Source organism: Schistocerca cancellata, chromosome 5 (genome assembly GCF_023864275.1).
Source record: "Schistocerca cancellata isolate TAMUIC-IGC-003103 chromosome 5, iqSchCanc2.1, whole genome shotgun sequence".
Lineage (NCBI taxonomy): Eukaryota > Metazoa > Arthropoda > Insecta > Orthoptera > Acrididae > Schistocerca > Schistocerca cancellata.
The window spans coordinates 147,477,617-147,499,879 of NC_064630.1; the positions used below are offsets into that span (position 1 = coordinate 147,477,617).

The 22,263-nt window shown below is 40.1% G+C and overlaps 1 protein-coding gene across 1 annotated transcript in view; it reads left to right on the top strand.

The window, feature by feature from the left end:
* The window catches only part of LOC126188407 (hamartin), a 281,221-nt gene that overhangs the window by 229,009 nt on the left and 29,949 nt on the right, over positions 1–22,263 (top strand). Inside the window, exons 18-19 of the mRNA XM_049930009.1 lie at positions 10,393–10,627; positions 12,773–12,930. Coding sequence (XP_049785966.1) covers positions 10,393–10,627; positions 12,773–12,930 — 393 coding nt within the window. The remainder of the gene's footprint in view (positions 1–10,392; positions 10,628–12,772; positions 12,931–22,263) is intronic.

Below are 22,263 nucleotides of genomic sequence, written 5' to 3' on the forward strand. Positions count from 1 at the left end.
GCATTTATAATATTGTCAGTCAGAAGTGGTATCTTTCTATAGATATCAAATGTGTGGCGATAATTATTTTTGCCATTTGTGAGGTCTAGATAGTTAAGGATATTGTCTTTCTCAATATCTGTAGTGAATTTAATTTTAGGGTGCTGTTGGTTGAGTTTTTGATATCTGCATGGCTGCCATCTACTAACATTAAGGTATCATCTACATACCTAAAATAGTATAAAGTTTGGTTGAGAGTAGGCCAATCTCAGTTAAAGAATTTCTCTTCCAAAGAACTTAGAAAAATATCAAATAATGTGCCTGCTACACTATTACCCGTAGGTACTTCATCTTCTTGGGTATAAATTCTGTTAAGTTCAAAATAATTTTGTGATAGTGCTGTTTCCACTTTCAAGTGTTTCAGCCATGGATATTTTCCTATCTTTAACATGTTATATTTTATTATTTATATAGTTACCTGTACTGGTACTTTGGTATATAGATCAGCAACAACAAATGTGAAATACATTTACCATTAGGTGGTATACATGTATGTCTTTTTATATCTCTTCCCAGAATATGCAAATTTTGATTGTCTACTTTTTGTTGAAAGTATGAAGATTTGTTATTAGTGTCTTTAGGTTCGTGCTTATCAGATATGATTGGCTATTTATTGAAAGCAGTTGGCGGGGCAGGCAGAGGTGGGGAGGGGATAGGGAAGATGGCATGAAGCAAGGAAGGGTAGCGGAATACAGTGAGACAAGACTTTTGACAGATGACTCAGTGGCTGCACAACAAGACAAAAGGAGTTCAGACATAAGTAAGGGAGAGTGTGAAAAGGGAGGGAGGGAAAAACATAATGGAAAATGGAGATGAAAAGGAAGACAGTAGAGAGAGCGAAGGAGAGTGGGGTGGAGAGGGGAGAGGGGGGAGATAATAGCCACATGCACATGCATGGTCCAGAGAAACTTGTGCTAGAAAGCGTATCCAAATGGCTGCCATAATGAAGCAGCTATTGATGTTGTTTTTGTTGATGTGTGCAGAATGTTTGGCAACTGGATGATAAAGTTTGCAGTTTGCCATAGTTTTGTGGTGGCCATGTAAGCAAGCAGACAGTTAGTTAATCGTCGGTTGTGAGAGGCGACTAATAAAAGGAGTCTCCAATGTTTCGGCCTTAATGTGATTGTCCCCTAAGGGGTTTGACGTCTACTTTCAAAATTTTCTGTTAGTGCATACCATTTGGGGAAGAACGCCTTACCTGGTGCATCATAAATCCATCTTGCCTTAAGATCCAGCACACTTGATATTGTCATGGAGTTGGACTTGCACTAAGCTTCCGGCCACTTCGGCTGCATTGTGTTCTGGGTAGCATACATTCCCTCCATTGTGGGCTTCCATCTTTGCCCTCACAATACAAATGGCTATTCGACACCCGAAATCCAGCACGGTAGCCAGTCCGTTGTGGTGGGGTCATCATGTACCCTCTTGGTGGTAGCCCCCTGACTACACAGGGATCGCACTGCTGATGCCTGAGCTACTACCTCCCCACATATGCCAAGGAGTAGATGCCTGAGGCATCGGGACTCCCGGCAAAGGCCATCCTGCCAGGCGGTCTTTGCTGTGGCTGGGTGGCGCCCGTGGGGAGAGCTTCTGGTCGGAGTGGGTGGCATCAGGACGGATGACACACAATGAATAGCGCATCTTCTCTTGCTGGTGGCCAGCCGCCAGCAGTCTGTAAGCGTTCGATGGCTCACTTAAATGTGCAGAAGTATGGCCCCAAATCGTTCCCCTCCCTGGCCACACCTTGGGAGGAACGTAGGACTTCAGAGCGACAGGATCCTTATTCACCATGTTATTTAGTTTGCAGCAGAACTGATGGGTACTCCTTTCTGGAAACCAAGCCTCTGTACTGCCCGGTACTCCAAAAGGAGTGTAAAATAATAGAGTACAAGACCCTGGACAGGCTATCTTACCATGAGGCTAAACTAAAATTTGAAAGGCTACACCCTGTTCCCATGGTCTCTTCTTACGCCACTGCCGCGATGTCGCCATCGATGACGCCGTTCTGCCCACCATTTAAGGCTGATCCTATGGGCCCTCAGGTCGCCCTTCTTCCTCCCCTCTTCAGTTGGCTTGGAGGAAAGGCTTCTTCTGATACTCCCAGAGCTTCTACTTTGGGAGCATGGCCCCCCAGAAAGCCGTGGACACTGGTCCCTTCCTCCCCGCCAGAGAAGCAACAGTCTGCTCCGGTTCCTCTCCTGCAGAAGGGGTCCCTTGGGATTCTACCTTCTACAATCGTCCCCAGTAGTCCAGCGGACACCAGCAAGTGGCTGTAAGAGCCACTGGCTGCTGATCGAAGGGCTTCAAGGTCTTCGTCTGTCCCTGAAGCTACTTCTGAGAAGCCCTCCCAGCAAGCCCCTAAGGAGCGGCGAGAGGACAAACCTTCAAAGAAAAAGTCCTCTGAGAAACAGGAGCCTCCAGTGCCCCCTATACCAGCACTCCCCCATGGCTCTGCGTCTGAGGACGAGGTGGAGATTTTGGTGTCCCCTGAGGACCTGGATCTTGCCGATGCCTCGGATGCAATGCTACTGGATGCCAATACTCAGCAAGTGGCGGCAGGTGCTTCTGAGGCCTAATTTGCCTCCTTGGTCACTCCATGCCGCCCCACACGACAGAAAGCATCATTCTCCAGTGGAACTGCTGCGGTTTTTTCTCCCACCTGGCTGATTTAGGTCAACTCTTAAGCAGTTCATCTGCCTTTTGCATTGTCCTTCAGGAGACTTGGTTTCGCACTATGCGGACCCCCACCCTTCATGGCTATTGGGGGGTACTACAAAAACCCTCCTGCCTGTGACAGTCTGTCAGGTGGCGTCCTTACCTCGGTCTGTAGTGAACCTGTGGCACGTATTCAGCCATAGATCTATCGGTTTGCAGTCCTGGTCTCCTCCCATCTATCCACTGGAGAGCACATGACGACTTGTGTGGTAGTGACCACTTTTCCTGTTCCTACCACAGCATCTCTCATCTCAACGCCTGCCCAGGTGGGTTCTTCCCAAGGCTGACTGGAACACCTTTACATCCACTACCAACATAGTATATCAGTCGCATGCTACCATCGCTGAAGTGATCCATCTCATCACTACTACCATCGTCACAGCTGGTGAATCGGCTATCCCTCGATCCTCCAGTTGCCTCCAGCAGAAGTCAGTACCTTGGTGGTCACCTGAAATCGCTTCAGCCATCCAGCAACATAAGCGCCACCCCTCCCTGGAGAACCTTATTGCCTTCAAATGGCTCCGAGCACAGGCTCGCCTCCTCGTCAAACAAAAGAAGCAGGAGTGTTGGGAACGCTATGTCTCCACCATTGGAACAGGAACCTCCCTCTCTCAGGTTCGGACCAAGCTCCGCCGACTTTATGGCTACCAGAACCAAGCAGGAGTACCTGGCATTTCTACAAATGGAGCTGTATCCGCTGATCCTGACATAATTGCAGAACATCTTGTTGTGCATTATGCTCACATCTCTGCGTCGGAGAATTACCATCCTACCTTTCGTCTCCTCAAACAGAGGGTGGAGCGACACCACCTCTCTTTTGTTCCACGCCACCTTGAGCCTTACAACGCTCCTTTTCATGAGTGGGAATTCCTTAGTGCCCCTGCTGACTGTCCTGACACATCCCCTGGCCCAGATCGCATCCATTCGCAAATGCTGAAATATCTGTCACTGGATTCCCAACTCCAGCTGCTGGCTGTCTTGAACCGCATTTGGTGCAAAGGCAAATTCCCATCGCAATGGCAGAAAAATGTCATCATTCCGTTGCTAAAGCCCGGGATGAACCCACCAGATGTTGACAGCTATCGCCCCATCAGCCTCACCGATGTCCTGTGCAAGCTTCTGGAACGTATGGTGAGCCGGTGGTTGTGCTGGCTCCCCGAGTCTCGGGGCCTCCTGGCCCCATCCCAGGGCGGTACTAGCCAAGGACGTTCCACCATCAACAATTTGGTGTACCTGTGGAGTCTGTCATTCGGTCAGCCTTTTCCCAGTGACAACACCTCACCGCCATCTTTTTCGGTCTCATAAAGGCCTACGGTACTACTTGGCGACACCACATTCTCGCTACTCTGCATGAGTGGGGTCTTCGGGGCCCACTCCCGATTTTTATACAGAACTTTTTATCCTACCACACTTTCAGAGTTCGCGTTGATCCTTCCCATAGCGCACCCCATACACAAGAGAATGGGGTCCCGCAGAGCTCTGTCCTGAGCGTCCCACTCTTTCTAATTGCTGTCAATAGTCTTGCAGTAGCAGTAGGATCGTCAGTCTCTCCCCTCCTATATGCTGATGATTTTTGTATTTCTTTCTGCTTCTCTTCTGCTGTTGTAGCTGAATGCCGTCTGCAGGCAGCTATACGGAAGGCGCAGTCATGGGTCCTCAATTACGGCGTCCAGTTTTCGGCCGCCAAAATTTGTGTGATGCACTTCTGTCACCATCGTACCATCCACCCCCATCCCGGACTTCACCTCGAGGACCAACTACTAGACGTAGTGGAGACTTACCACTCTCTGGGACTGGTCTTCGATGCCCACTTAAGTTGGCTTCCCCATATTCGTCAGCTTACAGACAAGTGCTGGCGACATCTTAATCTACTTCGATGCCTGAGCCACACTGACTGGGTTGCTGATCGTCGTACACTATTGCGGCTGTACCAAGCCATTGTACAGCCCCGTGTTGATTATAGAAGTGTGATGTATGGTTCAGCTGCCCCTTCTGTACTGGGTCTACTAGACCCTGTCCACCACTGTGGAGTTCGCCTCGCTACAGGAGCCTTTCAATCTAGCCCCGTGAACAGCCTCCTTGTAGAAGCTGGCGTTCCTCCGTTGCGGCTCCGGTGGCAACTATTGCTCGCAACCTATACCGCACACATCCATAGTTCACCTCGCCGCCCAAATTACCGTCTTCTTTTCCCCAACACGGCGGTCCATCTCCCGCAACGGCTGCCCAGAATTGGGAATCCCTTCGCTGTCTGTGTCCGGTCACTTCTTTCTGACCTTAACGCTTCCCCCCTACCACCTTTCCTGCAGACTCGCTTCCATAACCCTCCATGGTCAGTACCTTGGCCGCAGCTTTGGCTGGACCTATTGGTTGGCCGCCGTCGGAATTTTCTCTCTGTTCTTGGCGAGTTTGGGGGCTCAGACATCATCTATACTGACGGATCGCAGGTCAACGGTCTTGTTGGCTTGGTTTACACGTAGACCATAAAGAACAACGCTCCTTCCTGGTTGGCTGCAGTGTATTCACTGCAGAGCTGGTTGCCATCTATCACGCTCTCGAACATATCCACTCATGCTCTGGTGAGTCCTTCGTCATTTGTAGTGACTCATTAAGCAACCTACAAGCCCTCGACCAGTGCTTCCCTAGGCATCCTTTGGTACTGTTAATCCAGGAGTCTCTTTATGCCCTCTACAGGAGTTGATGCTCAGTGACCTTCATTTGGACCCCAGGCCATGTTGGGATACCGGGCAATGAACATGTTGACCGCCTGGCCAAACAGGCCAGCAGTAAACAATCTCTGGACATTGGCCTTCCGGAGACCAATTTTCGAGCAGTCTTCCGACGCAAAGTTTTCGCGATTTGGGACACTGAATGGCGTAACCTGAGCACACCAAATAAAATCCGTGCTATCAAGGAGACGATGAATGTTTGGCAATCATCCACGCGAGCCACTTGCAGTGAATCGGTTGTCCTTTGTCGGCTCCGCATTGGCCATACGTGGCAAACACATGGCTACCTCCTCCATCGTGAGGACCCACCTTGGTGTCGCTGTGGCTCTCTTCTGACTGTCGTGCACATCTTGCTTGACTGCTCACTTTTAGCTGCTCTACGGCGGACTTTTAATCTTCCCAGCACCCTATCTTGTTGGGTGACAATGCTTCAAGGGCAGATTTAGTTTTATGTTTTATTCATGAATGGGGTTTTTATCATACCATCTAAGGGCAGGCGTTTGACCTCCTTTCTGGGGCCTCCACCCTCCCTCCCTTTTAAATCTGTCACCCTTTGTTTGCATTCGTTCGTCTTCTCCCTGCATGTGTTCATATCGCCTTGCCTTTTGTGGTGAACATTTTAAAGTGTTGCAGAGTGGCTGGCTCATCCCCTTTTATTTTGTGATCATCCAGCCCAGACCATCTGCACTACGGTTTTAATGCCTTTTCTACTTTTCCTTATGGTGTATGTCTTCCCCGTTTTTTATTCATGCCATTCATTTTCCTTTTAAGTGTGGTTCCATATTCATTTTCCCCCTTTTTGTTTTACCCTGAGCCTTGTTTGTGTCAGGAACGAGGGAATGATGACCTTGTAGTTTGGTCCAACCAACCAACTCCTGCTTTTCACTACAGATGTGGCGTCCACAAGTGGCAGCCTCACCACTGACCAGCTTTCTTCTGGTCACTCATTGTCACACTGGCCTTGAAAAACTCAACCACATCTTTCAGCAGGGCTTGGACTCTCTCTCATTGTACCCTGAGATGAGGGATATCCTACCCAAAATGCTACTAATATCACCCAAATTAGTGTCGTGCTACCCATCCAACATACAGAATATCCTTTTCCATCCCTATTACAGTGCTGCAATACTACTAGCACCTGATCAGAGAGAAAAGATAACGAGTGTTCTGTATATGTGTGAGGTACATGTTGTTTCTTCAGTTTTGTGGCTAGCACTGGGAGTACTACAGTGTCTTAGGTGCTGCTCAGGTCCAGAAACAACCTACTAGATGTGTGTTTGGGCTTCTTCTTAAATTAGATGCAGGAGAACATCATCTGTATCTTCCCATATGCACCAACCCACTTTGTTACTAGGGAATAGGTCATGTTTTGAAACCAGTACACTAACTGGAATTTGACCATTCCTTCCAACACTTTGCAGGGACATTATAGTGATATTATTGGTTGGTACAATGCCACCAAATTATTATTCTTCTCTGGTATGAACACAGGTATTATCGTGTCTATCTTTAGGGACTCATTGTTGTAATGTTCAGACCACATTTCATTGCAAATATGGAGTAGGTTGTGTTCTTCATATGGCAGAAATGATAGCTATTTTAGTGGATAATGTCTGAGAGGGAAACATTGTTTTTAGCAGAGAAGAAAGCTATCTGCAGATGAGCCATTAAGAAGGGCTGTAGAAGGGAGTGAGTGTGACTGGAATTTGGATTCTCTGTACTAGGTGGGTGTTTGATAGAGGCAGATGTCTGCTTTTGTAACATCAGTTCCACAAGACTATTTGCAGGCAGTTAATTGTAATGGTGAGATATAGCTCTTCACCTTCTTCCACACACTTTATATCACAGTGTCCTTAGTTATAGAGTTGCAGCTCTTTCTTCAACTTTAAGAGGAAAAGCCACTGTAGTTTCATTACATACTGTGTCTCTTATATTTTCTCTGTGCTTCTTTACATTCACTGCTGGCTATTTGACATTCGGTATCCCTAGGAAACAGTAAGGCATTAACTAGGGATTTGAATGAAGTTCAGGTACTGATAGTAGGGAGCAGGTAACAGCCTGATCAGTGATGTGAGGTATAGACCTGGACACACTAAGAGCAGCAGCTGAGTTCATAAATCTGAGTCACATTGAAGTTTTTCAGTGGCATGATCAGCCTTAGCTTTAAAAAGCTGTACAGAGAGTTATCTGGGAACCAGGAGAGTTGCTGTGTGCTTCAGAGAGAGCTCACATTAGAGCTGCCCTGGTTATTTCTGTTGTGAGGTGGTAATGTAGGAAGCATCTTAATAGAAAGGGGAGAGAGATCAACAGATTTGTTAGCTGAGAGGAGAAGGGAAGCCACAGTTGCAAATAACAAAATTCTTGTAATTGCTATGTGAGAAAGGCTTCTATTTCATGCTAACCTCTACATTCAGACAGCCAATAATGAAAGAGATTAAAATAACTAAAATTCCTTGCACTGCAAAAATAGAAAATTTGAGAGTACATTTAGAGACATAATATTATTTAGAGACTTAATATCATTATTAATTACCTTGACATTCTAGGATGTCAAAATTTAGTTGATCTTTGCCTCTCTGAACACCGTGTGAGTACAGGAATAGAAATGTCATATAAAAGATTATAAATTAGGAGCTTCCAATTGCAGAAGCTGTATTGGAAGACGAGAAGTTGTCTCATATATGAAAAACAGTGACCCATTCAGAACTCTATACAGAAGTAGTTTTGCACAGAATACCGCACAGAAACTTTTGCATATGAAGTCATACTGCATACCAGCATAATTATTATTCCTTATAAATCGACACTAGGAAATTTTCAGAAATTCTTCAAAATAATTGATATCCTATATGTCACATGTCTGCTAAAATGAGGTAAACTACAGTCTAATCCAATTTGTAAAATTGCAAACCAGAATTGTGCAGGGTTGTAGCATCTTAATAGAACAGCACATTTTTGTAAGTGATGACATATTCAACAAGGTGAGTGTCCATAAAGTCTTTAATGGCTTGTCAGACCATGATAGCCAATTTACTGTCATAGACAACAAGGCAGCTCTAAATTGTTTGTTAGATAAGAAAACCATTACAATAGTTAACAACATCACACTAGTCACCAATAGAAGACCCTGCAAATTATCTCCACTTTTAATTGCAGCTTTCCAATGAAAAAGTGATATGTGGCACCATTGGTGTATTGAAGAAACCATGTATAACAAAAGGCATTAAAGTATCTTCTAATGGAAAGAGAGAACTATGAGTATACAAAAGAAATAATACACAATTTCTGGTCAGTACTTACCTTTAAGAGGTTAAATGTTAAGTACTACCAATATGGAAGTTTTTTGGGAAAGGGAGGCCACTCAGATCCCAGGATGACAGGGGTCCACCTGCACTTTGGATGTGCCTTTTCTTTTGAACCATACCCATTCTATCGCTCTGTCTTCCCTGGGGAAGGAACTCTCCTCTGAAAAAAACATTCATTATTTCACAGACACTTTAATAAAATAGATGAATGGCAAACCTTTTCGCAGTGGATTTTTTTTTACTTGTCTGAGTCAACTGACTGTCTGTCCAAAAGAATGTTGTGAGTTGTACAAAGTTAATGGCTTTCATAGTACAGTGAATATGTGGTCAACTTCATTTTTAACTGACAGGAATCAAAGGGTCATTCATTTTGAATGGGAACAAATTACTTCTTGAGTTCCACAGTGTTCAATTCTATGTCTACTCCTGTTCTTTGTATATGTAAATGTTCTTCTGTCTTAAACTGATAAGCAGAAATAGCGTATTTTGTTGATGATGCAAGCATCATAATCAAGCCCAACACACCTGCACCAACATAACAATATTCAAACGAAATATTCAGAATCATTATTGTTCAGTTCTCGGTAAATAGTCTTTTGTACACAACAAGACTTCATCGTCAATAAAAATACAGCATTGGGGACATGAAAATCAGCTTATTTTGCATAGTTTCATTCATTGATATCACATTGAATAATTTTTTGGGACATAAAGTATTCATTGCCCGGAAATGTGCTGAGAAGATACCTAGAACTTCTTGTTGGTAACTATTTAAAAATTTTATCATACTAACAGCCTCACAATATGTGTACACTCTTATGGAGTTTGTTTTGAAGAATTGGGCACAATTTGGAAATAGTAACGTTTGTAATTATGTTGCCAGGGACTAAAGTAGCCTTGATTATTCATGACTGAGTCCTAATCTTGCACAGAAAGGGACAAAGTATGCAACTACAAAAATATCTGACTACCTCCCTTGTGAATTACAGATGCTGGTTTATCATGAAAGAGTTACAAAGAAATTGAAATAATTTCTTCTTAACAACTCCTCCTAGTACACAGAGAATGCCATAGTAGACAATGTATGTAGTTTGATTACATTCCTTAATTTTATGTTGTACATTAAAATTTTTGAAAGGTCGAGCTCTGTAAGTGTCCAGCATGTAGCCATGTTTCACACATAAAAGTATCTCATTTGTAAAGTGTGTTCCACATTGCAGTAAGTTGTCATGATTATGATCCATTTAACATGCAGAAAACTAAACAAAACTGTGTTGTGGATACACACTGAATGCCAGTTTGTAATACACATTTAAAATTAGATCTGTTGCACTTCGTGGCTGCATTTGTCTTCCCCGCAACACTATCTACTACACTATTAGCCTTGTTGTAGTTTACTCTTATTTCTTGCATAATAAGATATTTCCCACAAATAGTCATTCTTCCTTTTGTACATAAAATAGTAATCAGTTTCCACTCTTGTTACCAAATAAGTTCTTCAATTCGCATTAAATGAAGGCTGCTGTATTTTATGAAACGAACTTTCACAATTGTGAGTTACAAGATAAGGAGTAATAGAGCTACAGAAAATCAAAACTAATGTGCAGGAGCGAGAAGCGGCAGAGGCATGCCTGTTGTCGGTGCAGCAAGAAATGGAACAGGTTGCTCATGAAGCTAGTGTCGGCACAGTGCTGCGAGTGGAATTGGAGCGAGCCCAGAGTGAGCTAGCCCTGATGGGGGAGCTCCAGCTTAAGTACCGGCAGGCGGCTGCATCTCTTCCCCTAGTTCCAGCTGAAGATGCCAGCAAGCTTGCCTATAACTCATATGCCCAGGAAATCTGTGGTATGTTTACCCATAACTTCTACATTCACAGCTAGTGTGTGTTTAAATAAGTGATCAGTAGATGTGTTTTAAATCAACTACAATGGATCAGAGTTAATTTTCAGAACATTGAAGATCATAAACGGTGAACAGACGAGTTTTTAGATGTGAATCTAAACAGATTCCTGTATTTAATTTAGTTGTAAGAAGCCTCATGTGGTATCATTTAATTAAATACTGAATTGCTAAAATATGGAGGCACCCTACACTACAAAAGAGATTACTAAATTTATGTCGTGCATGCTAGAGAAAGGGAGCTACTCCAGAAGCATGGTCACAAGCAAAGATGATATCACTATTTAAAAAAGGAGACTGCAGTAGCTGCAAAAACTATAGAGGAATTGGCTTACTTGACACTGCTTACAAAATTTACACAAGAATAGAGGTTAAAAGCTATAGCTAAGTGTTTATTAGGTGAAGAGCAAATGGGGTTTCAGAGGGGCAGATCGATAATAGATGCAGTGTCTTCAGTAAAACAAATAACTGAAAATAGTGCTTATAGTAGGGAAACCCATTTATCATTAATTGATTTCATTAAGGCATTCAGTGATATTAATAGAAAAGAACTGTGGAGAATTATGAGGATACGACAACACCCAGTAAACATTTTAAAAAGTCTGTATAGACAAACAACTGCAATTTGACATAAATGATATTCGAACACAGCCTGTAGCCACAAATGAAGGAGTACGATAAGGGTGCAGCATTTCACCCACTCTTTTTAACATTTATTTAGACAATGTAATTTGGAAATAGAAGGAGATTTTTATGAGGGAATTACGATTAACAGTAATTCCTGCATGAATTGTCTTTTTGTCTTTTATATGTAGACGAAGCCACACTGGTGGTGGGTAATGAAGATGACCTACAAGGAGAATACATTTATTAGATAAGATTTGTGAAGAGTGCCATTTGATGATTTGAGAAAAGAAGACAAAATCGGTGGCTTTCAGTGTGAAATGTGCAGTACAGACAAAAATTGTGATAAACAATAGAATGAATGAATCCTTTTAGCTATTTAGGTTTTGACGTCACATGTGACGACTATGACAAAGACATAGAGAAGAAATTAGCTAAGTTTGGCAATGTACGTGGAACTATGAACAGAAGTCCAAAAAAATAAAATGATGAAAGAAACAAGATTGAAATCTTATAAAACAATGGCAGTTCCAACTCTTGTTTACAGAAGTGAATCATGGGTTATAAACAAACATCAAGGAGGACACATACAAGCAACAGAGATGAGGTTTTCTAAAAGCAGTAAAGGGATGCACAAGAGCCAACAGATTTCGAAATTCAGAAGTTAGGGAAGAACTGTTTATATTTAATATCCACAGGTAAAGTACAAGAAAATCGGAGAAACTGGAATGAACAACTTGAAAAAATGAATGAAGAAATATTATGTGCCCAGATAAGATGATTTAAACCAGTTGGGAAGAGGAGGCAAGTAAGACCAAGGAAACAATAGGTATTATAACAGATAAAACTAAAGAAAAGTTTAATGCATGATGATGTTGATGATGATGATGATGATGATGATGATGATGATGATGATGATTGGGTGGAGTGAAAACAAGACTCCCTAGAAATTATGCAATGGACTTTTATCCAAGTTTTCCTAGGCGTACAAAGAGAGGGAAATGGACAAATGGAGTGCCAGATTGACCTGTGCAAGGTCTAGTTCAACAAAATAAGATTTAATTGCTTGGAAGTAATCTGGATAATTAACAACAGTATAAGGAAAAGGATAGATAGCTTCACACAGTAAAGATGATATGTTGGGTTGCATACAGGCACATCCAATAATATGTGGGAAATATTACTACAGCATTTACCTCTACAGGTGCATATGTAATTCCCTTCTGATTCTTCAGTTTTTTAAATTCAATTGTTGTGTCATTTCTTGATAGAGGAAGGAGGGGGGAAATTTTTTGAATCCCAGTGCACAACATTTGGCGCAAAATATTTTTCCTCATTTATGAGTATGTATTTCTCAAATCCTCCTTACGTGATTTCTGATTAGTTAGCCTAAAGGTAAGTATTGGCATCTGATCCATTTCTCCATTAATTCTAAAACATTATTTCTTGTTTGTTTTTCTTTTGTAGATGTTCGTGAGCTTTTGGAACAAAAGTCAGCTGCACTGGAAGCAGCCCGTGCTCGACTAGTGGAGCTGGAGACCCATTTGACTAAGAGGGAGCAACTCCTTACTGAGCAAAAACGTATGCTGAAGCAGGTCCAGGAAGAATGTGTGAGCCAGCTCTCGGTGAGTTATTATCGTCCTTTGTTCTACATTCAGAAAAATGGAATCTTACTTCACAGACTGAATGGTCTTACATAATAGAGTACATACCATTTGAAGATTCTAGAATTCAAATATCTCAAAGTAGAGAAAACTTGTATGTCCATTTGAAGGGTTTATGTGTGATGGCTACAATAAGTTTGTCAGTTCCTGGCAATAGAGCTGTGGATAAACACTAAGAACTACAGGTCCTGTATATAATCACACCGATTCCCCCCCCCCCCCCCCCTCTCTCTCTCTCTCTCTCTCTCTCTCTCTCTCTCTCTCTCTCTCTCTCACACACACACACACACACACACACACACACACACACACACACACACACACACACACACACACACACCTGGTTTGGTGTTTAAACTGACAGTAACAAAATCTTGCAGTAAAAAACGAATAACTTCCATTATTGTGAAACAGTTGAGCCAGTCACTGAACCAAGGCATTGGATCCTAGTGGAATTTCTACCGAATTTATTTCAAATTGCAGTGGATCTATACTGAGAATCGCCCATTCAGTGAATAGTCTAGCACTGCTGGGGTAGAGAGAAGACCGGTCGTGTTTGTAAGAAGGGCAAATTAGATTAGATGTACTTTTTCTTCCAGTCGATCTGTAGTGAGAAAACACTCCAGGATTTTTAAAAAATGTCAGAAAAACAAGATTGCACAGTAGAGATTGACAGATAAAAAGTATTCCGTGTGGAATAAGTAAAAAAAGGTAAACATATATTATTTACAAGGCGATAAATAGCTTATCGCAAAACACAAATGTTCAGTACAGTAAGCTGCTTACGATAATTCGTAGGGTGTTGTAGTCATGAATTATGACATGGAAAAATCATTTTGCGGCACTTATTTACAATAATCACATTACTGCACTGAATTTGTATAGAAGTCGGAGGGTATATAATACTTGCATTATTAAATATTATTAGTAACATATAAATATCAGTTAGTCCTGCTAAGAAATTCATTGGTGGAGTAACAGTTGACCACAGATATATGCTTTAGGCTCCTGTTAAGCTGAACTTTATTAGTAGTTAATTTTTCTTACAGCTGCGGGCAAGTTATTGAAAATATCTCCCTGAGTAGTGGACATCTTTCTGGACCAAAGTGACTAAATCTTTGTGAAGATTATTGTTATTTCTGGTACTGGTTACGTGAACTGAGCTGTTAGCCTGAAAGAGATACATTCATAATGTCAAATTTCATTAAAGAATAGAGATAGTGGGAAGCAATAATTAGTATCCATAGTTCCCTAAGTAGATCAGTCCATGATGTTCTAGAGTTCATACCATAAATTATTCTTATTACTCATTTTTGAACCGGCGTGGGTGATGAGTTACCACAAAATATAATTCCTTGTGATAGAAAACTACACTGGCTTTTTTACTTTTGTCACCTATGTCTGATAACATTGGCATTGCAAATAGAGATTGTTTAGGCTACTTCAGCAGTTTTGTGATATGCTCCTCGAAGTTGAATGTACTATCGAGCTGTAACCGCAAGAATTTAAGAACGTCAGCTTCTTCTATCTGTTCGTCTGATGCTGAGTATTACATACCAGTATCACTAATGCGTTTCTGTTGCCAGACCTTAGGTTTATTCTAAGCAACAGTATTATAAAATTTGTTGGCGATAGAAATATTCAGTTTTTAATCAAAGTCTGTCATCTCCAGCTCCTCATTTCTGTATTAGTTCGCAGTATTAGTTCACTAAACCTAATGTTCCTTGTTGCTGTTATAAACATACAACCACCTGGAGGCACCAAATCTATTTTTCTGGTGTTCTTTCCATGTATTGCTGTAACTTTACTGTATTTCTGGTCTGGGAATCAGTCAACTCTCTACCGTTGTGCAAATGCAACTTAATATATGATGCCTTCCCCTTTTTCTGAGCAACCACTTCTGGAGAGTAGTACACAGCTGATATGTCCAGGTCAATTCTACAAGTCTCCACCCTATAGTTCAGGTTGAAGAATAAGCAGCTGAGCTCAATCATCTCAGTGAATGCTGCAAATGCACAGCTGTGCTGAATACTTCGAAGTGAGGCTAGCTGTCTTTTTCACTTAAGCCAGCTAATCACTTAACAAAAAACTTAAAGCTAATACTCACAATTACTTATCATGGAACCCTCAACAACATGATAAATTTCGGCAACTTTGGTGGAATCCTTGTGCTTCACAAAAAGTCAGGGGTCTGCCTCATGTCTGAAATCAATCATCATTTATGTAGGTGCTACCGTATTTACTCGAATCTAAGCCGCACTTTTTTTCCGGTTTTTGTAATCCAAAAAAACCGCCTGCGGCTTAGAATCGAGTGCAAAGCAAGGGGAAGTTCTGAAAAATGTTGGTGGTGCCGCCACAGCTTACTTCTGCGGTCGAATATATGTAGCGCCACACAGGCATGCTTTGTAGGCACAAAGATAAATACTGGCGCCGAAACCTCTGCGTCAGGAAACAAATTTAAAAAAAAAAGATGGAAGACGAGCTTTTTTCTCCGCCCCGAGTTTCGACCCCTGCATTTTCATACATTATCCAACAAAGTAAATACAAATTCCGTATTGTTCATCTTCGAATGTAGCAGAATTTCAACGTACTACGAAAATCCGACAGGCAAGACTGTTTGGGATGTTTGTCAATATGGCCAACTCTACGTTCTGAATTTTTTTCCTATCTGTGAGACGAGTTGGTTGCTAATAGGAACTTTTACAAATTGTGAATCACATGCAGTATTCTCGTCACCATAAGAATAATACGAATATAAACATTTTGCCGTGTATTGTTTCATGTTGGCTGCTATCTCATTTAAGTCCTGTCTGCCTAATAAACTACGAAACTAGAGTGAGACAACAGCAAACGCGGAGGAATATACATATCATGTCATGTTTATATTCGTATTATTCTTATGCTTAATAGTGGTACAGTCAGAAATGAAGCACGGCAATTGACTAGATTTTTAAATCTACGATGACTCTAATTTCTGTGTTGAATGTAATGTACTAAAGAGGTGCCTGCAAAGATTTTCAAACGGAGAAAAATTTTCGCTAAACTCTCGTTCAGAACATCTTCTGTCATACGCAGTCTATTATTTGGTGTTTGTTGATCATTATCAAAGAAAGCAGCAGTGTAAGTAACAACAAATAGCAGTTTCTTGCCATTGTTTCGCTAATGAGACGATTCCTCTCTTTTCCTTTTTTTTAAATTGTAAGCGGCAGTAGCGCGCACAAAAGCAAGCCATGCCGCGAGCGGCGACAGGCCGTAAACACGCACTATCAGAATGCGACAAACAATGCATGACACAGTACAGTAATGCATTTTCAGCTTTGAGTGATGTAAACACCTATAACAAAGAAAACTGCGCTTATCAGATTGAAGAAAAAATAAGCAATCAATTCAAACAAGACGAGACACGTGGAAAAGGAAGGGTACCCGTATAAATACGGACGGAGCGCCTGACCTGGTAAAGCTTAACTGCTAAGCTTACGACTCGAACCAAACTACTGTGGCTGTATCGTCATTCATTCGACCTAAATTGTGTCTCATATTACAATGGACCAACTTTGTTTCGATTTGGAGATGCGGCATATAACTTCTCTCTCCCCTTGAATTTCGAAATTTCAGGTGCGGCTTAGATTCGGGAAAATTTATTTCCTTTATTTCGAGTCTCATTTTTCAGGTTCGGCTTAGATTCGAGTGCGGCTTAGATTCGAGTAAATACGGTATATATTTTGTCTCAACAATGAGGTGTTTACTCTAGATGCTAATGATGTTTCTTCAAATAATGTTCTTTGTCAGAGCTATCACAATATTCATGAAGTAGTTTCATGTAAATCCTCCAAATCACCTTTCAGAAAGCAGAACATATCTTTATCAGAGCAGGTTTTATGACATTATAACAAGTGTTGCATCAACACTTGATAATGTTGTCTCAAGACGAAACGTGTGGTAATAACCATCAACTTATTTTTGTAAAAAGGGCTTAATAACCAGTTTAACATTGATTACACAGGCTAACACGGACTCTGTGGCATGGGGTTTATTAATCAATTTCATTTAATTTTACTCTGCTGAAAATGAAAATAATAATAGTTTTGTTGAATTCATTCTACTTTTTGAAATAAAGGCAATCCATTTATACTGGAAATTAAATTTAAAAAAAGAGGAGAATGTTTTTTTTAAACACTTTTTTTTGTTTGAAATCGTCAGATAACTTCAAGACAGTGCTGTAAATTATTAATAAAAAAAAATAAGAACCAAGAAAAGTTTTATATGGGATTTTCTTCGCTGTTTTTGATCCGGACAGTCTCTCTGCAAGTTCCAGCAGTAGTCTACCATCATATGGAGATCCTAATGGCCTTGATATCTTTCCTCCATAATTTGATGTCCTGTTGGAACCATTCCCCTGTAATTGCCCAAGTTGTCAGGTAATTTATCTAAATGAATGTGCAAAAAAATGCAATTTGACCGTGATATTAGCCCCTAATTTTTGGAAATTCTGCCGCTTTTTTTCCTATTGCTTCAGAATATTCTTCAGCTTTGTGATTAAAAATAAAAAAAATAAACAAACAAACTGGTTCAAACCTTGTCCATGCTTCCAATTCACCTTGCATCATGTGTGAAATCATCGATGTTTGTAAGAGTATTTGTGGCCCATCAAAAACACCTGCTTTTAACTTTTCAATACTGAGACCATAAAATGACTGACAAATGTATTTGAATCAATTGCCATTCCTATCTAAAGTCTTAACAAAAATTTTTATAAGCCCAAGTTTAGTATGGAGTGACGGAAGAATGATTTTTTCCACGGCTGACCAATGTTTAATGAACGATGTTCTCTTTTCCTATGGCCATATTCATTCTCAGCAGCCAGTTTTTCCTGCTCCAATGTTCATTTTTCACACGACTGTCCCACAGACAAAACACAGGGATATTTAGTATATCCGCTTTGCTAACCCAATAAAAAATTCATGAGTTTTAAATCTACGCACACTGACCACTGATGTTGATAAAATGAAATTGTCTCTAAAAAAGTTTAACAGTTTCATATTCTTCCTTAAGAGTAGTTGAATAAGGTTTTGGGATCAAAACTAATTTATTTCTGTTATGCAGTAACACGCATTTAAAACTTTTGTTTGATCTACCTAGGAAAAGTTGTCAGTCTTTTGATTGGTATACTGGAAGCCCCATTAAATTTTAAAAACCATAAATATCCCTAAAATATACAGTATCATTCATCTTGTTAAAATATGGTAGAATGACACACTCTCTAGTTCAGTAGGATGTTATTGATACAGCAGGCTGAACACAATGGTTTTCTTTTAGTCTTGGCGCAAGAAGCTCAGCTGGTTTCTTAAGTGTATTTAAATCTTGAATCAAGTCGTCTAGCTCACTCTAAGAAAGACCTTGCAGTGTAGGACTGCATTCTTTGAATTCACTTTCACTATTGCTTTTACTCTGACTGCCTTTACATTTCAACATCATCGCAGTGATCATCAGATAAGGAAGTAAATACCGGTATTGGCAAATTTTCACTATGCAATATTGGTGGCTTAGCAGATTTTATGTTTGCATAAATCCAAGAGCACTTTTTGTATCAGTTCATATCTTCTACATTCACACCACAAAAGTAGCAGTCATTGAGGTGGTTTCTTGGTTCTGTCCATGCCATCAGTAGTCGCAATGGAAGCACCTTTTCATCCTCCATGACTTCAATATCAAATCGACCCTACGCAAGTCTTACAAACTTTGTGCTGCAACCAACATTTTATCTTTTTGGCCAAATTGTTTTCCAAAATATACCCAATAGCTTTGTTTTACAAAATCATTTATATTCTGTCACTTTTCTTGAAAATATTTGTCACATATGTAGCAGAAATGGTCAGGGTTATTAACACAGTTCTTCCGTCAAGAACTCATATTTTTTGTAACGAAAAGGCCCAAATAGGACAGTTGCATGAAGTAACAGACACAGTATTATTATTTTAGAAAAACTGTAATGAAAGAGTAACACAAGAAGCTTACCTGCACAAAATGATGATGACTGAATGGCAAACAAAAGCCCACCCGTGAAATGGCTGATGGTCATGGTGCTCCCTGTGAGAAGCAGAGATAGTAAATGTAGTTTCCTGAATGCGCATGAGGTGCCATCTGTCCGATTCCTGTCATAGTTACTGAGACAAAGGCACGAGGTCATATAGAGTACAGCTACCTTACTTCAAAAAAAGGCACATTACTGAAGGTAGGTCAGTAAAAAACTTGTATTTTTATAGAACAATTTATAATGAGAACCAGAGTCTATTCAAACAAAATAATTTATAGGCTAAGTACTTCATCATCATATATACCTAAATATATTCTGCAATATGCCTCAGAAAACTTTTTTGTTCCCCTGTGGTGTATTACCAGAACTTACGGAATTCACTTCCATTTTGTCAAGTTATTTACTTGGGATGGGTCATTTCCCCTCAAGGAAAACTGTGTAACACATAAGCCAACAGTCTTGTGGTGCTGTTGTTTCTTGATACATTGTCATTTAATTAATTTCCTTGCTCTGACTGCATAACTTCTTGAGGGTCTTTATAACCTACAGAAACGACATATCTTCAAAGCTCATTAGCAGTTGGTTGTCATTTAGTCACATAGCTACCATTCAGTCATTTCATTTTCCATGGCATGTTCTCCAGTCATTCTATGACCATTTTGAACAGCAATGGTCAGATCACCTTTTGAGTGAGTTGTCGGACTGAAAAATTATTGACAAAGAGTATTTACAATTACTGGACTAGGCATGCCTTCATTCTAAAATACTGATTTTTCTTATTAAAAATCATCTTGTGATCTAGTTACTGTTTTCTTTTGTCCACTTACAGTTCCTTCTACATAGTCAATCAAATTTCCTTTCATAGCTTTTCACTCAGTCGTATTCGTTCCTTGTACTAGAAAGTTGCATAGAAAACAGATTTTCTTATGTAAATATTTCATCACATTTTCGTTGCAACAGCACAGTTTCCACAAAGGCGCTGCAGGTATATTAGAAGATCCAACATTATTCAAAATTATGTCAAATATATCATTGTAACCCAGACATACTTTGGAATATTACAAGGCAGATTATCATGGCTCTACCTATTTCCACAATGGTACAGTTCTCCTTTTCATTTTCAAACATTTTGCCGGTGAATGTAGCTCATTATTGTAAGTTAAATTATGTCTTCTTTATTAAAAAATTCTCTGAGCTCTGTCACTCTCTCCACTTTTTGCACCCTAAAGTGTCGACCTCTTCAGACCCAAGACCACATTTTATGAAAAAATTTCAATTGACTTGGTTTCGCCCGATTAAATATGTATGAGAAAAACGCAGATTCAAAAATCTTTGGCGTCTTGATAAATTTCAATAGTACGTAGCATATGCTGCATTGGGTCACTACTCGGACGTTACTGTTTCTCATTAGATATTTGCTTATCACTCTGCCCAGCAGGTCTACACCTCCCATGTTACTGTTACATAATTTTACAACACATGGTTGAGAAACATGAATGCAAGCACCATCTTTTTTAGACCGTCTTCTGAAATTCCCAATTGGAAAAATACCTTGGTTTGTGGATGCTAGATATATGGCCCTATTGTCAAACCAGTTTGTTGTTGCAACTTTTTCATCCTTTCTCACTATGCGGTCATCACTACCTCGACCCTCTCACTTTATATTATTATCTGTTTTGAACTTGCAAAATTTGGTTATCTTGTTCCCCATGATTATAGCAGTAGCCATGATTTTCCTTTATGACAGTAATGTCTCTAATAATGAAATGGAAGTAAAATACGTAGCCATATAAAGACAAATGTTTTCTGATAGTGAATCAGCTAATCTCAGAACAACTTTTCCTCCTCTATCAAGTTTTGCTGTACAGAAACCACCTGTGATTTTATATAACTTCCTGCACCCTCATAGAGGAAAAAAATCCAGAAGCAAACCACTGACAGAGGCGGCAACAAAGTTCTTGCTTTGGTTTTTCATGAGCATTGTTTCATTGTAACACGCCCATGAAATGGTAGTACGTGCTCATCAACTGAAATACCAGTTGGTCGTATATTTTCCAGCAAGCTTTCCTAATTCTTTCTTACATTAATCAAATTTCCCAAAATGTGTCACTTCCTTTCTCCTCATTTGAAACACCATTACCATCAACAGTTTTAAGATTGCTTCTCAGAGTTTTAAATGTGTCCCTGGATATATTGTCATAAATTAGTGAATATCGTGTAGTATGTTCTCAAGGCATGCTCAGCCTTGGGAAACCTAGAAGTGCAACAATTATGTTGGCACCCATGTATTTCTTCATTTCTCCTGGGGTGGTCTTCAGAGTGTAGTGGTTCTGCCTGCTTTATTTATTTCAATTAATCATTTGTTGTCTTCAGTGTTGACGTACTGCATTGCTACACTGGCTGAAAAATGGGTTGTAGATTCAAACACTGACTACTGTAAATAATGTAGCCAATAGGTGCATAGTTGCTTTTCACAGTACTTAAATTTCACTGTTCACAATCCCCTAATAATACACAGTTACATGGGCAGTGCATTATTGTTTAACTTTCAATGAGCCTCATTAATAGTGTGCAGGCAAACCTCCACATACTGCTACAATAATTTCCTGTTGAACATCTATGAGCAGTAAAAACCTAACCACAGTGTTCACAGTTCTTGAAGAATAGAAAGGTACATATGGAGCACACACTGTCATTGTTTTTACACATGGCCTAATTGTGTGACTCTTATTTCACAGTTAATTTGAGGCATTGTTGTTGTTCTAAGCAACACAGGTTTCTCGTCTGAAACTCGGCCATGGACTGACTGTCTCATGATCAAAATTCGAGCCCTTATATATCACAATAATAGGTACTGAAACTACACACTGTTCGAAGTTTAATTTACAGAAATTACAATCAAAACTTACTTCATTAAATTAACTGAATACAGCAAAAAATTTGTTCCTCTTAACAGTTTCTTCTACTACAAGAGTTAGACCAAATTATTTGTTTAAATCATGAAATTAACAAATATAAGTACACAAACAATAATTTTGACAAAACTGTTAATTACTTTGGAATTAATTAAGGGCTGGCTTTGCTAACATGTTTTAGACTAGAGACAAATAGATACTTTAAGATTACTAGCATTTCATCATCCAAACATTTATAATTATTACAGAATTTATATTTGTTTATATGTCAACAACAGAATTTAAGTTACGAAACAATTACTGATGTCACCCTATAGCAAAAGATACTAACTAGGAATAGTCAAA